Here is a 15539-nt window from a genome sequence, read left to right as displayed (position 1 = left end):
TACATTACATTACAGGCATTTGGCAGACGCTCTTATCCAGAGCGACGTATAACAAAGTGTATAACCGTAACCAGGGACAAGTGTGTTGAAAACCCTAGAAGAACTTCAGAAGTAGCCTAGGTATTGTTAATATTTAGCAGGAATACTGACCCTGGAAAAAGCTCCTAAAATTTTTAAAAAACTTAATTAAAATTTTTTTTTAAACATACTGTAGAAATTGTAATTACTTGTTTCCAAACTTTTTCATGTATACCCATGGGTGCATGTAGTTCGGAAACCCATAGTTTACAGTGTATTTTGATTGTATTGTTTTAACAGCACTTCTGATTTCGCCAGGATCAAGCCACTTAACTACCAAAAGTCATTTCGTAAACTATTGTGAAATGTGCGCATTGCCTCTGAGAATATGACTGATATAAATCCCGGTATTCGCGAAACCTGCTGTCTGGTAGTAGCATTACTGAATGCTCGTTGTTTTGCACACTAATTATGCCTCAGGAATTTAAGCGTGACATTCCTAATCCAAAACAATCCCAGACAAAAAGCCGCCGAAGAATTCAGGAAACAGATTTGCAATTGATGAACATAGGTCACCGCCGTTTTGACGGCCCAATTGTTCAACTATTTTGTTGCTAGCATAAACTTAAAACATTATCATATCGTGCACGTTTAACCCGTTTTGTACAGTCGTAGGGATCCACGAACTATGGTTCCCTGGCAACCCACGCAGTGCGCGAGGGAGGAGTTAACTTCAGAACTCTAGTCCAGCTACACCAGTGTTTCAGCGAGCCGAGAAAGCGGCGCTCACATCGCGTGGGTGAGAAACGCGGAGGACGTACCGTATGAAAATGTCGTGCATTTTGGATGTTAAACTTGCCATGTAACCTATAGCTAAAAGGAACGCAGTCACGTTTAGGCGTAACGACGAGCCTCTCAATATGTTATAGTCACTGAGAGGTGAACTAGAAGGTGTGAAAACTAATTTAATCTCCTCTATTCAACATTAGAAGCTGCTGTTTTCTCTACACCAGGAGAGAATGGGAGTGGATATTACAACCAGTTGGATTATCCATATTTGGATTAGACAGTTGATAGTTTGTGTATGCGCACAGGTAGGTTTGAAAGCTCTTTTTATTATCGATATATGAACTATATTGGGCTATAACAATATAATACATGTGTTTCTGCAGCAGAGGAACATAATCATCCTCCTGAATGAAATATAAATAACAACCCAACTAAAATAACAAATAGCATTTGATCATGAAGAGTGCTGGTCGCGATTGCGATTTCATGGTTTATGTGAGCTGGGTTAAACTTTTTATTTATCTACAGTTTCACTCTTCTCATGGCAAAAGTGAGATAAACATTCGATTTATGATACTGATTAACTGTGATGGAATGTTATGGTTGTTCAAATGTGGTGAATTGTGGATAATGCTTTACTTGCGGCCAAGACTGATTGCTACAGTGACTAGGTGCATATTCTTTTCTCTCTTTTTTTGGCTTCACCTCACTAACTAGGCTATATGCTATGCAAACTGGCTAAATCTGATTTGTGTTTTTGAATGCAATTAACACGTAGGCCTAATCATGGCAATCTTTGATAGACCATTTACGACCAGAACAAAATTTCTGTTAAAAAGGCATAAAAACTAACCAGCAAAGGAATGATATAGAAGAAGAAGAAGAAGAAGAAGAAGAAGAAGAAAGAAAGAAAAAAAAAACGCACAAGAGACATATTCAAAGCTCAGGAAATGTTGATTTGTGCTCATAGGATAATTTTATATTCTGTAACATCAGATGTTCTGCTGTGGGTGTAAAGTACGTGGGAGTAAAGTAAAGGGATGGAGCGCTGAAATGTTTCTCTAGTTCATTGGAAAACGAATGCAGCTGGTTTTGCAGCTGGCTGTGATTCAAAGACAAAACGCTGTGTCTTTGTGGTTTGTTTATCGTTTGGTATTCCAGTTAACTCAGTTTCAGCGTTATGGGTAGGAATAAAGTAGGTTACTCGTAGATGAGTAAATGTAGCGTGCATTTCTCCAAGTGATTGTCCAGTAGTAAACCATATTTAATTTTGGCTCTTCATCTGCGCTGCTTTGCGATCGTTCCTGATAGATACTGCAGAATAAATGAAATGGGTGACCGTCATCACTTCCGCATTTTATGTAAGCCAATCAAAAATACGTAAATAAATAAATAATGGTAAACAAATATTCATACGTCCACCTATTTACCGCCTATGAAACGTCTGTAACTTTCAGAAACTGACCTTCAGGGTCTTTGCTCAACGTGTTTGTGTATGGAAAGACTTGCCTTCCGTACACACGAGTAGTGCATTGCAATCGACACAAACTGTAATAACTATCCATTTCTGTCGATAGCATTAATTAAAATGTTTTTCCCCCCCAAAAAAATACTGTGTACGCTCAAAGGGTTAAGAGAACGGGCGATTAGGTTAACTGCTATGAAATCATTTTTTTTTCTTTAAACAGTGTGCTTGGCGTTACAAGAAGTATGGTGGCAGTTATGCAAATATTGTGGTGGATTCACCTGCCTGTGGAGTTGACCCTCTATAACACTGCCTCAGCGTTGCCGTTCCTCGGCTTTGAGCTCTGAGCTCTAGGTGATGAATGGCTGGAGCAATGCCAGTCGATTTTCACAGCTGCACCAACACGAAGTAACTGTCATTCCTATATCAGTATCATTCATACAATAGGCAACATTAAAATTGTATCAAGTAACCGATCAAAATGTCACACATTTTAAAGTATGGTTTTTATTTTCTTCAAAGTTATGGTTGAGTTTTTGAACCTAATGTTTTGCAGTTAAAATGGGAGAAAATGTGTGAAGGCCTGAGGCTTTGGAGAACCTATGCTGTGTCCTGTAGAGACTCTGTAACATGCAATTATTTTGGGGCGTCGCGAAACCATACCCATATATATATAGCAAATGAAAGCCTTTTCCTTTGTGTAATTACACGTCGATGACCCAGAGCAGTGAAAATTGTAGTGCTTGAAAATCCCTTTTGGTTTTTAACAAAAGATCTCGGTAATTTTCTAGGAACTTGACTGTTAAAGACAAATACTACTAAACAGAGAACTTTGATTTGTACACTTTGCACAATTTGTACTCCTTTACACTTGATGGATTGGCTTGTTCACAGATACAGCAAAGACTGGCTGTTATGGTACATGGAATTAACATTGCACATTGGCTAGGCTCCCCCAAGGTTCTTTGCATGACGATTATTATTTCAAGCCAGTGACACTATTTACTGCATGTTAATTTCAGTTTTTCTTGTGGTTGCTCACACTTCTTGCTCACACTGTGTGGTTGTTCAGCTTTTGACAAAAGACTTCTTTTGAAACAGTTAAATTTGCCTATTGGCTGATGGGGCTATTCCATCCTACTGCTCGACATTAACTGACCTCCAACAAGGCCCATGATTCACCCATCCATTACTAAATGTTTTCATGAATTTGCATGAAGAAAATCCCTGGCAGGGCTGCTAGTCTGCTTGTACGTCACACCCATATGTGGATGCTGGGACTGTATTTAGTATTTTGCTGTTTTTACATAGGAAGTTTGATCCATTTCAGAAAATGTTAATTATTTTGCATTTCATATACAGTATTCGTTATTATACGTGACTATGCTTAGATCTCCTATCCTGTGCTTGGTTTGTCTGCATACCAGACAAATATGCCATCCATGAAATGGAGTATCAGTTTATCTTAACAAATGTAACCATGTTTTATTTTTAAGAGGACAGGCTGCTGCAGGAATGAAGTCATTTAAAACAAATAAGCAACCAGATGAACCCAATTTGGCTGTTGATTATATGACAAATGTGATTCATTGTGCGTAAAAATAGAACACAAATGTAAGGGAAGGAACACTGTTTACATCTACCCATTTTTTTTTAGGCAGTGTCTGTGGAATCGGGGGTATGAGTTTAGAGAATACATAGCAAAATATGCCTTTTGGAGGCCCGTGCTGCTGTAAATTCAACCAAATCTCCAGTGATAGTTCTGCAGCGCTACTGGTTTTTGAATTATACCAGAAGAAAATTATACACACCTTTTTTTCCCCAGGTAGTCTTCTCCAAACCAAGCTGTGGCCCGCATCAATATGTACGAGACAAAAGATGCTGCAAAAAATGTGAACCAGGTAAAAACATCAAAAACACACATCTCATTTGTCATTACTTTGTGCTTCCTGTTCAGGACTTAGGATGACCCAACAAATCCATGCTGAACAAATTAAGACCCGGAAGTGATTCGGACGTTTGCCTTAAAGGCATGCTATGCAGGATTTTTTTTTTGCCTCGCTGTGGTCAGCAGCAACACTAGGGCCAATCGCTCTTTGCTTCTTGGCAACAGTTGATAACCTTGGCAACAGTCGGCACAGGAACAGTCAGTGTTCCATCTCAGTCCACAGGGTAAGTAAATCTATCAAGGGCTAGCGCTGTCACTGGACAACAATACAAGAAGTCTGCCATTGCAGTCTTCTGCCATTGCAGTAGCTAGCTACAAATGTTCTGCTGAAAGCTGACCACACCCCTCAGACTCTGTAGCCACACACCAGAAAGAGCGACATGCCCAGAAACGTCCCGAACACATTTTGGACAAAGAAATACAGGCAGAGGAGCACAGATTCGGCAAATGCGTGCAAAGACAAAGACTGCCATTGCATCATAGCTATGACTGAACATTGTTATTTTATAATATTTCCAAGGTAAAATCCTGCATAGTATGCCTTTAACACTTTCACTGGGTCATGGACTGTGAGTCCCAATCAAATGCTTTAGCTGCCTTTTATCTGTCTTTGCAAATCAGAACATTTTGCTAGTTGTGCTTGATGCCCTAATGCCCTGCTTGTTACTCTTGTCAGGAAAATACATGCTTGACCTCTGTACCAGTAAAGACGATACCATTTGCCGGTCTTGTGGACCCAATGAATATCAGCCGGATTGGAACAACGAGACCAGGTGCCTCACGCAGAAGTTCTGCGACAGAGGTTTGCAATTATATTCATTCCTTTCTAATCATATTGCATTAAAACCTTTTTCGGTAGACCAAGGTCCATGCATTTAAAAGTGTGCAGCTTTTTTTTCCTTCAAAATCCAGAGTGTGTTCCAGTGTTCTAGACATTTGCTTTCAGTTACTAGTAGTTACGTCAACATTACAGTGCTCAATTAAGGACATTCTGATCACGTATTTGTTAAAATAACGTGGCGTGGGTTAAATCATCCATGGCCAAGCCGTTTCGGGATATCGCGTGCGTCCTGTGTGACAGGTCTCGTCTGTGCCCCTCTCCACAGGAAGGGGCTTTGAGCCAGACCGGCCGGAGAACCACACGGCGGCGGTGCCGTGCCGGTGTCGACCCGGTCTCCAGTGCTCCCTCGTCAACTGCGAGTACTGCGAGAAAATGCCCGTCTGCCGGCCCGGATACGGCATCACCGTGGCGGGTGAGGACCAATCGCGGCGCTCGTCTGGGGCCGTGCGGAACTCTCGGGTGCAAACGTTCCAATTGTCGGGTGCATTGGGAACTCAGTGTGGCAGTCGCCGACCAATCACAAAGGTCTGTTCTGGTCCTTGCTCAGTGTGGCAGTCACCAACCAATCACAAAGGTCTGTTCTGGTCCTAGCTGAGTGCGGCAGTCATCGACCAATCACAAAGGTCTGTTCTGGTCCTAGCTCAGTGTGGCAGTCACCGACCAATCACAAAGGTCTGTTCTGGTCCTAGCTCAGTTTGGCAGTCACTGACTAATTACAGAGGTCTGTTCTGGTCCTAGCTGAGTGTGGCAGTCACCGACCAATCACAGAGGTCTGTTCTGGTCCTAGCTCAGTGTAGCAGTTACAGTGACTCACAGTGGGAGGTACCGTACAGATATGTACAGTCACAGCTGCAGCCAGTCAAGCACATGTATTTTATATGAGTAATGCTTTTGTGTTACTCATGACAAAAATAGAGCAGGAATATATTATGGATATATGAGAAAGCACATAAACTGTATTTAGTGAACATAACATGTAGGAAGAATGCATGAGAATTGCTATTTCAGGACTGACAAAATATTTGGTAAAAGCTTGCTAAATATAATTATGTATGTATTGGCTTATGTCACATTTATTGTATTTGATGTCTGTGTATTTATTGTGTTTGTGTGTCAGATATGCATTTTCTGAAAAGATAAAGGCAATTTTACATTTACGTACTGGGAGTATCATCGTGTCTGGCATGAGCGTTCAAAAGCCCTCCAGATTACAATTCCAGTCTAAGAAGCAAAAGAGAAAAAAAAACATGCACATAGTTCTTCTTCTGTGGTTGTTGAGCAAGGCCGCTTGACAAAGCCATGGGAGTGTTCCCAGCTCTCAAACCGCCGCCCCACCCCGCTGTACCACAGCTGCGAGAGAGAGAGAGAGAGAGAGAGAGAGAGAGCTGCAGTGGAGAGGAACAGTCTGCGGCCTGTCTAATTTTGGTCTTTTGGTCTTTCGTGTCGGGGTAATGAAGAAACGACGGGCCGGGGGTCCTGCGCTGAGTGCCGACCGGGGCTCTTCTCCAATGTGTCTTCTGCGATCGAGCCCTGCAGGCCGTGGACCGAGTGAGTGCCCCGTTCGAATCTCTCCTGTGCCCCCCCTCGTTTGCGACAAAACCTCCTCCGCTTGCCCTGTCTTGTTGTCTAGTTAAAGTGCTAGCCCTTCGACAGATTCACTTACTCCGTGGACTGAGATGGAACACTGACTGTTCCCGTGCCAACGGTTGCCAGGGTTATCAACTGTTGCCAAGAAGAGTCCCAAGAAGCAAAGAGCAGTTGGCCCTAGTGTTGCCCCTTGGCCATTCCAGTTTGGGGTGAGGATTAGATAGGCACAGCCCCACGTCAGGTGCCAAAATAATTTTTTAAAAATATGTGGGGTTAAAAAGTTGTTTTAAAAAAGAAGCTTGGTGCAGTGTATTGCATATGGGCATATAAAAGACAAAAACAAGTCTACATGAAAACTCAAATGGCTGTGCTGTAGGCAACAAGATTTAAACCCACAAAGATCACATGGAAAGAAATTGCAATTTACAGAGACTACATGTACTGTGCCCAGAATAGTCTTTTTTCATCAGATTAACAGTAATTTGATCAAAATTAGATTATGTCATATATACCCATAAATGTCCCCACCCATAAATGCATGCACATACTCAAGTTCTGCATGTCTGTCTATGTGGCATTTTAAAACCAGTCGCATTTCGTATAGGATGCATGGCAGAGATCGCAGGGGTGTTGTGAATTGTATCCACCGTACTCAAGACCACAGTGAAATGTCAACAAGTTTAAATGTCCCAACAGTCTGACCACAAATTGCGTCTGCGATTCTGTCCGGCACCGCTTCCTTTCGGATAGAAGACGCGTTCTGTTGCCCCTTCCGTTTTGCGGGTAGTCCTAGCCTGGGGCACCAGAAAAAGACCGATCTCTTCACGATGGAGAAATACCATGTGCGCACTTGTGTTTTGTCCCAACAGTTGCAAAGCGCTGGGGAGAGCGGTGAAAGAGCCAGGGACCTCGGAAACGGACGCAGTTTGCGGGCCTCACGTTCCCGGTACGTCAGCGACGCTGTCCGGGCTGTTTAGGGAGCAGTGGTGACTCTTTACTTGAGGGGACTCGTGCACCTTTTTCCACTGTAGAGCTGGGACCAGGTTAGCGTGAGCTTTAGCCAAGGCTAGACGCCGCGATACCGCATTGTTAGGTCTTCACTGCTTCCCCCCCCCCCACAAGCATCTGCAATGAGAGCATAAATTAGAAACTGCCTGGGCTCAGCCTGAGATTGTCCTAAAAAGAAGGAGGGATTTTACATTACAGGCATTCAGCAGACGCTCTTATCCACAGCGACGTGCACAACTTTTTACGTAGCATTTTTTACATCGCATCCATTCATGCAGCTGGGACGGAGTGTAGCACAGTGGGTAAGGAACTGGGCTTGTAACCGAAAGGTCGCAGGTTCGATTCCCGGGTAAGGACACTGCCGTTGTACCCTTGAGCAAGGTACTTAACCTGCATTGCTTCAGTATATATCCAGCTGTATAAATGGATACAATGTAAAATGCTATGTAAAAAGTTGTGTAAGTCGCTCTGGATAAGAGCGTCTGCTAAATGCCTGTAATGTAATGTATACTGAAGCAATGCAGGTTAAGTGCCCTCCAAGCTGGTCTTGTACAGTACCTTCAGGTTACAAGACCAGCTCCTTACCACAGCACTGTTGTTGCAGACAGCTCGACAGAAAGGTATTGTAGCAGAACACCTGGAATCTGAACCAGGTGAGCAAGCCTGGTCCCAGCTCCGTAGTGTAAAAAAGGATTTGCGGTCACGCCCTAAATTTGCATGCGTTAGGCTGCAGGGCTACTTTTCTTCCTTTCTTTTTTTGGCTGGACTGCAACAGCGGGGCCAGCCCTGCAAACGCGAACGTCTGTGACTGAGTGACTGTGAGTGATGAAGTTACACCACTGGTCGGCCGAGTTATGAAGTTACACCATTGGTCGGCCGGTCCAGCCATATACTAGCTTTTGACCTGGTCTTGTTTTGGGTATAATATAATTTTGCTGTTGTTAAAATGGAAAAAAGATTTTGAGGATCTTCATTGATTTTTAACTTACTTATACGTGATTTTATCATTAAGTATGATGTCCATCCCCTCCCCGAAGAGATAAGATCCCGTAAAATGCATTCTCAGTATTTAGGAAAATAATTATTGTGCGTTTAAATAGCAAGTGCAATGTAGGAACCAAGAAATCGTTTCTCTGGACAGTGTGTGGGTTATTTTCTCTCTTTTTTTTTGTCTGCAGGCAGCACCATATCCTGGGCTATAGTGGCAGTCCTGTCAGTAATCACTGCGATCTCTCTGGTCATCCTGTTCCTGTTCTGCTGCAAAGATAAGCTGAAGTCTCTCACTGGTGAGTTTAAGCACAAAGCATCGCAAAGCGTCATTTCAATGGCGGTAATGGCTCGGATAATAAATTATAAAATAATGCGGAATGGTAAGCACGTCCGCAGAAATAAATTTAATTCCAAGACTGAAGCAAGCGGGTCAGTGGGTCTGCTGTTCTGTCAGAGGATATGTCTCACATGGTTTGTTTTTCGGTCGATATAAAAAGTGTGCAAAGTTCCGAGATCGCCATCGCTTTTCCCTCCTCAACCCCTTTCCTCCACTCCCCCACTACCACTCGTCTCCTACCCGAGAAGCATGTGGAGGAAAGGAGGGGAGTGAAGGACGGAGTGTGGCACAGTGGGTAAGGAACTACGCTTGTAACCGAAAGGTCGCAGGTTCGATTCCCGGGTAAGGACACTGCCGTTGTACCCTTGAGCAAAGTACTTAACCTGCATTGCTTCAGTATATATCCAGCTGTATAAATGGATACAATGTAAAGTGCTATGTAAAAAGTTGTGTAAGTCGCTCTGGATAAGAGCGTCTGCTAAATGCCTGTAATGTAATGTAATGTAATGTAATGTAAAGAATGAGGAGTCGTGAACAAAACTGGGACAGCTTATCCTCTTCTCCGTCATCAAAGTCGATGTTGACTATTGATGAAATAGCCCCATCATAACTGTATATTTTGCAGACCACACAAAGAGTCCCGTATTTTTTTTTTTTTTTAGTATTGGGACATCCCCACAGTGTCGTTGATGTGGAGTATCATGAGTGCGAATAGCTCCCTCTTGTGGAGAATCTTCAGTCTGCTAAACATGAGTCAGTGAATTACAGTACAAGCCAGGAACATGAAGTGCTCCGCATCTAAAAATGAACTTGATGCTTACAAGATTACAAGATTGACATCCAAATCCATCTTCAGTGTGACGCCAGGTCATGTGGCTTGGAAGCCTGTGGACAGATGTGTTTAGTGGCGATTTGTGTATTTAGTTCAATGCGTAGCCATTGGCGCCTGACTTGTCTGGAAAGCAGTGCTTAATGTCTATGAATTCAGATCCACTGTGCGGCATTTGACAATTAGCCTGCTGGGTCTCGCATATATATGCGTTAGACTTCGTAGAGGAGGCAGGCCTGGCTGGGGCCATGGCTGCTGAGCACAGCTGTAGTAGATTGTGAGAGATCTGGCATTCATTCATTCCAGCGTGGAGACGCAGGAAGTGGTCGTCTAGTCTGCTCCGATCGCGGTAGTGCCTCTTACACGGCGGCGCTAAAATACAGGGGCGGGAGTGTAGTGTAATGGGTAAGGAGGTGGTCTTGTAACCTAAAGGTCGCGGGTTCGATTCCCAGGTACGACACCGACCCTTGAGCAAGGTACTTAACATGCATTGCTTCAGTATATATCCTGCCGTATAAATGGATGTAATGTAAAATGGTTGTGTAAAATGTTGTGTAAGTCGCTCTGGATAAGAGCGTCTGCTAAATGCCTGAAATATAACGTTTACTACATTAAAGGCTTAGTGCTCGTTTGGGTACATCGTTTCGGACCCAAATATGCGCGAAATATTAAATATGTGATGATTCTGTTCATTGCAATAAGACAAGTCTTTCATTTCATTGTCACGCATGGTCTGTGCACCTCTGCCATGTTCTCTACATGACACAGGTTTTATAGAGCTGTGAATCCATTATTGGTCAATTAAGAGTATAAACTAATGTTACCTGTTGCTTTATTTATTTATTTTTTTCAGAAAATGTCCGAACATGCGTGCAGGACCTGAAGCGAAATTCTATGCTCCAGGTAAGGAGTAGTACTAATTTATTATATTACATATATTTATTCAGAGGTATTATAATCCTTATCCTCAGCCAGGGTACACACACAGGGCACACACACAGGCAACCCTAAACACAAACTGATCCAACAAACTAATGATTCCTGCATCAAATAGCTTTCCTTCATCTCTTACTGTGCTGCACAAATTAATGCTATATTCAAAATGACCTTCAAAAAGAGCCTTTAAAAATGTCATCTTTTTTTAGATGCAATTTGTGTTGCGCAATTTCACACTGACATTTTTCCTGGAAAGAGTCTTTCAAAATGTAATCTTTTTTTAGATGCAATTTGTGTTGCACAATGAGACAACGGAGTAGTCGTCTACTGGGGGTTGAGCTGAGTCCCATGTTCTGGGTTATGGTTCCTGTTTAGGGCAGTTTAAGCAGTTCCTAAAAAAATCAATTAACCACATGCTTTGCGTTATAAGTCTAGCTCTTTCCTCCAAAGTGAAGTTGTCTTACACACAGTAAAAGGTTAAGTGTTAAATCAACTCAGAGTACATATGGTCACTATTGAACTTTGTAATATGTACTCTGTTGGAGTTGAATTAACAATGGACATTTTACTGTGTTATTTGAGGAATATTTCCAAATATATATCTGTGGAGTGGAAGGGGACAAATATAAAACAGCAGAACGTTGTGATTCAGGAATAACGTTTATTTTTTCCCATAAAGGAAACGGCGCTGACTCCCTACGACGGTGTCCACGGGACACAGAACCGCACCCTGGAGATCACCTGCCTGATCCGCCAAGAGGGGGACCCCAAGGCCTCCCAGTGCGCCTCTGCGGGGGGGACGCCGGAGCACGCCGCGGCTGTGCAGACCACAGGGGGCGCCGGCGAGCCGTCCGCGGGCGTCTGCAGGGAGAGCTGGGACCCCGCCCCCGCTCCCCCTCCCCCTCCCCCCTCGGGGTCCGGCTCCGGCTCGGGGTCCTGCAGCTGCGCGCTCTCCCTGAAGGAGCCCCTGGAGGTGGGGGAGAACGAGGACTGCAGCCAGGCCGTGGCCCCCCCCTGCTCCTGCCCGGACCGCGCGGCGGAGCGCCCCCTGCTGGAGCCGCCCGTCTGCGGCGGGAACTGCTCCGGCGAGAGCCCGGCGGCCTGCCCCCGCTGCGCGCGCCCGCACGGGTCGTGTGACTCGTGCCCGAGCTCGGGCGGCCGGGTGGAGCGGCGGGGGGGCGCGTCGGAGGGCGGGGTCGGCGGGCGGGACTGCGGCGCGGGGGCGGGCCGCCGCAGTACAGACTCCGCCACTAAAGTGCCGCTCTCCTTGGTCAGCGACTGCGAGCCGGGCCTCCCTCTTCACCTGTCCACAGGTGACCTCACTCAGGGGCCTGCGCTGGAGGGCGCCAGTCACTCTGTGGCAGCTGGTAAGTGTAAGGGGTTGCCAACCTGATTGGGGCCCAGTGGGTGAGGGGGGGGGTTGAGAGTGCGATGACGGTCTCTCTTACAGTACCTGTTGCGTGGATCCCCGGTTGAAAAACCCCAGGGCATAGGGGACCACAATATTCCAGCTGTATTAAAGGGCGGTATGTCTGCGGTCATAATCCGTGCCAGACAATCAGCTGTGGCGGATGTCGGAAAGAATGTAGCCGGAGTTTTTGCTAGAGGAGGAGGAGTCAGAGACAGGAACAAGGAAATGGGAAGGAAAAATTATCTGAGCGTAAAACTCAACCTCAAAACTGATGTTCAATGCTCTTCAAATAGCGGTGAAAAGTGTTTTATGTCCAAACTGTGGTTAAAGAGAGCATTCCATTCATTCCATTATCATGACTTAGCTAATGACCTTATTTAGGTCACTTTACATAGCTCTCACATTTTATTCACATTTTACACACATGCACATGCATTATTCAGTATGCAGCTGAATGTTTTTGGAGAAAAACAAATTTTGCTAGGTGATAAAAATGCAGATGGATTTGAATCTTGTACCCTCCGATCACAAGTGCAAGTCCGTCAAATTGACGTTCATTACTGACGAGTCTACTAAGCAGTGTGACAACTCTCCCAACACCGTATTAGGGGCTACAACAAAGGCTATATGTCAAAGTAATCCGAGGACCTTTTACGTTCTGCATCAGGAACAGATGAGTCGTAATGTATAGACGTTTACTCATCTATTCCGTTGGCGTCCGTGCGCTATGTTTGGGAAACAGGAAGTTATCTCAGACACCTGATGGAGTTTCTTTTGAAGGAAATGGTGGTGCGTTTTTTTTTTTTTAATTAACGGGTCATAAATAACCAGTGTGGTGTGAAGGACGGAGTGTAGCACAGTGGGTAAGGAACTGGGCTTGTAACCGAAAGGTCGCAGGTTCGATTCCCGGGTAGGACACTTCCGTTGTACCCTTGAGCAAGGTACTTAACCTGCATTGCTTCAGCATATATCCAGCTGTATAAATGGATACAATGTAAAATGCTATGTAAAAGTTGTATAAGTCGCTCTGGATAAGAGCGTCTGCTAAATGCCTGTAACGTAATGCTTCTGATCCAAACGCTTAGTTCTTGTCCGGTAATGAAGAACTCTAAGAATGCTGATTTTCTGTGCTGAATATTGTTCAGAAATTCAGGCCAAATTTGTGGTCCCGGAGCTAGATTATCTCCATCTTGTGAAAAAAAGAATAATTAAACAACAGCTTTAACATAACACGGATACCCCCTGCGATCACCACCAGCACACTGTAGAAAACGTATGGTCTTCATGGTGAAATTCAGCTTTTAATGATACAAAAGTTAATGTTTCATTGCTAATGGGTGGTAAAATGAACATGATAAAACCAGTGGTTGGTTGTGCTTTTTTTTATATATTTGCAGCCTCTGTTCTAATCTATGATCTAACCACTGTGCTGTTCGGCCCACAACTTTGAATATGTTGTAGACATACACTGAATGCATCATTAGCACCAAAAGCATGCTTAATATTGTTGTTGTAGATTTAAATAGGTAAACACAAATTCTAAGTACTCTGAACTTGACATGCTATGTAAATAAAGGGTCTTTAACGAACAGCGTATGCAGTGGTCCCACACTGAAGTTGTTTCAAATACAATAAAGCCCGTATTTGGCACTCTAACATTAGCCAATCCACAAGGATTTATTTCAGCTAATTAATTGTATCAAAGGCCATCTGTAACAAAAGAAACCAGTGAGAGATTTGTTTGTTGACTCCTTTTTCTTTTTTTTTGTAGGTCATGTCACGGGAAACAGTAACACCACTTTCATTTCAAACGGACAAGTGATGAACTTTAGTGGAGACGTCATTGTGGTGTACGTCAGCCAGGACTCTCAGGCTGACAGTGGAGACCTGGAGGAGGCTTTTCCCAATCCTGTCCAGGAAGAGACCACCAAGGAAGGCTTTGAGGTGGTCACTAAGCCAAAGACAAGCCAGCCGCCACAGGAGAATGTGTCAGTGTTCTGAAGAAAACCCCCTCACCAGAGGGGGAAATGGATAGGTCCAACCGGCAGGAATATGTGTGGAACCGAGAACTCTAAGGGGTGATCAGGGAAAGAAATGGCCTCTGGGAAATGTAGGCGTGAAGTCGATCTGATTTTATTATATCGTTTTGTAACTTGGATTATTGTCATAGCATCCAGAATACTATGAATTATGTATTGAAAATAAATGCCATGCATTTGTTAACCCGTATTCAAGCTCTCTGATTGGGGGGCCTATGCATTGGAATTGTATGTTTGTTCTGTTCAAAATGTGTTTTTTTGTTTGTTTTTTTGCCACTTTGAAAAAAAAAACTTGTAAAAGGAGCTGAACCGGTTAGGCCCCACAGGTACCCATGGATGGCATGGTTCAGTAACAGCATTCAAAATTATGGCCAAAACAGAGTCACTATAAACACAAAAGCAACGGGCAGAATCCCAAAACTGCTAACGCTCAGCTACTGGCTAGCACGGTTTACAATTGGGATTCAGTGATTTGGCAGGCACTTTTAGCCAAAGCAACTTACAACAGTGCATTTCAAACCACAGAAAACTAGATAGATGGGCAAAGTAACAGTTATAGTCATTTAAGTGCCACTGCTAATGTGCATTTTTTTAATTGAATGATGCATTGAGGTGTCATCTGAAAAGGTAAGGCTTCGGTATGTTTTGTCTGAGGTAAGCCGTTCGACCATCAGTGGACCAGGGCAGAAAAGAGCCCCATCTGCCAGGTGCTAAAAAAGGGTGGTACAGCCAACTGGCATGACGAAGCTAAACGCAGAGGTCTGGGGTGGGAGAGTATTGTGTAAACACCGTCTAAAAACAGGATGGGACTGTACCATTCACAGCTTTTTACAACAGTGAGAGTTATTCGAACACTTCTAGGTGTCAGGTCACAAATGTGTGATTAGACTCTTCTTAACTGAACATTCTAATGCTGATGTCACAATCACTAGTGGTGATCGGAAGCAATGGGGTTCTGGAACACTGACTTAGAATGTTGAACGAAAACACATTCCAAAAACCCTGTTCTTGAAATGGTGAACTGAATGTAGGCAGCCACTGGAAGCCATTGAAATGGTATTAAAAAGTGGGGTGGCATGTGGGAATGTAGGCAGGTTGAAGAGCAGTAAGGTGGCAGAATTCTGGTCCTGTTACAGTGTCCTGAAGGCACAGGCTCCGCAGCCTACCAGCACAGCATTACAACAGTCCAGATTAGATTAATGGGGGGGGGGCATCAGTACTTGCGGAACTCTTTGCTGTGTCATGACAAGTGCTCTAGCCCCACAAAAGAAAGGTAATGTAAGGTAAACACACGTATCATGACATCAGGTAAACACACGTATCACTTCCGTGTGTTTACCT

The 15539-nt window shown here is 44.0% G+C and overlaps 1 protein-coding gene across 2 annotated transcripts; it reads left to right on the top strand.

Moving 5' to 3' along the window:
- Positions 1 to 533: 533 nt before the first annotated feature.
- On the top strand, positions 534 to 14382 carry LOC135260683 (tumor necrosis factor receptor superfamily member 11A-like). 2 transcript variants are annotated; one of them, XM_064346114.1, is made up of 10 exons: positions 534 to 1112; positions 4102 to 4173; positions 4897 to 5022; positions 5327 to 5473; positions 6519 to 6609; positions 7518 to 7594; positions 8835 to 8942; positions 10666 to 10715; positions 11428 to 12115; positions 13931 to 14382. In XM_064346114.1, exons 1-10 carry the CDS (start codon positions 1103 to 1105, stop codon positions 14158 to 14160), a joined length of 1599 nt encoding a protein of 532 aa, XP_064202184.1. In that variant the 5' UTR covers positions 534 to 1102; the 3' UTR covers positions 14161 to 14382. The 2 variants fall into 2 exon arrangements, with proteins under 2 accessions (XP_064202184.1, XP_064202183.1); XM_064346113.1 differs by having other exon boundaries at positions 554 to 1116.
- Positions 14383 to 15539: the final 1157 nt, after the last annotated feature.

This window comes from Anguilla rostrata, chromosome 8 (assembly GCF_018555375.3).
Source record: "Anguilla rostrata isolate EN2019 chromosome 8, ASM1855537v3, whole genome shotgun sequence".
Taxonomy (NCBI): Eukaryota; Metazoa; Chordata; class Actinopteri; order Anguilliformes; family Anguillidae; genus Anguilla; species Anguilla rostrata.
The sequence above is the reverse complement of the archived record's forward strand: the minus strand, read 5'-3'. Positions and strand labels throughout refer to the sequence as shown.

Coding starts and splice junctions, on each gene's coding strand:
- LOC135260683 (XM_064346113.1), top strand. CDS start 1,038: ATGGGAGTGGATATTACAACCAGTTGGATTATCCATATTTGGATTAGA. Junction 4,174..4,896: donor CTGCAAAAAATGTGAACCAG/GTAAAAACATCA, acceptor TACTCTTGTCAG/GAAAATACATGCTTGACCTC. Junction 5,023..5,326: donor GCAGAAGTTCTGCGACAGAG/GTTTGCAATTAT, acceptor CCCTCTCCACAG/GAAGGGGCTTTGAGCCAGAC.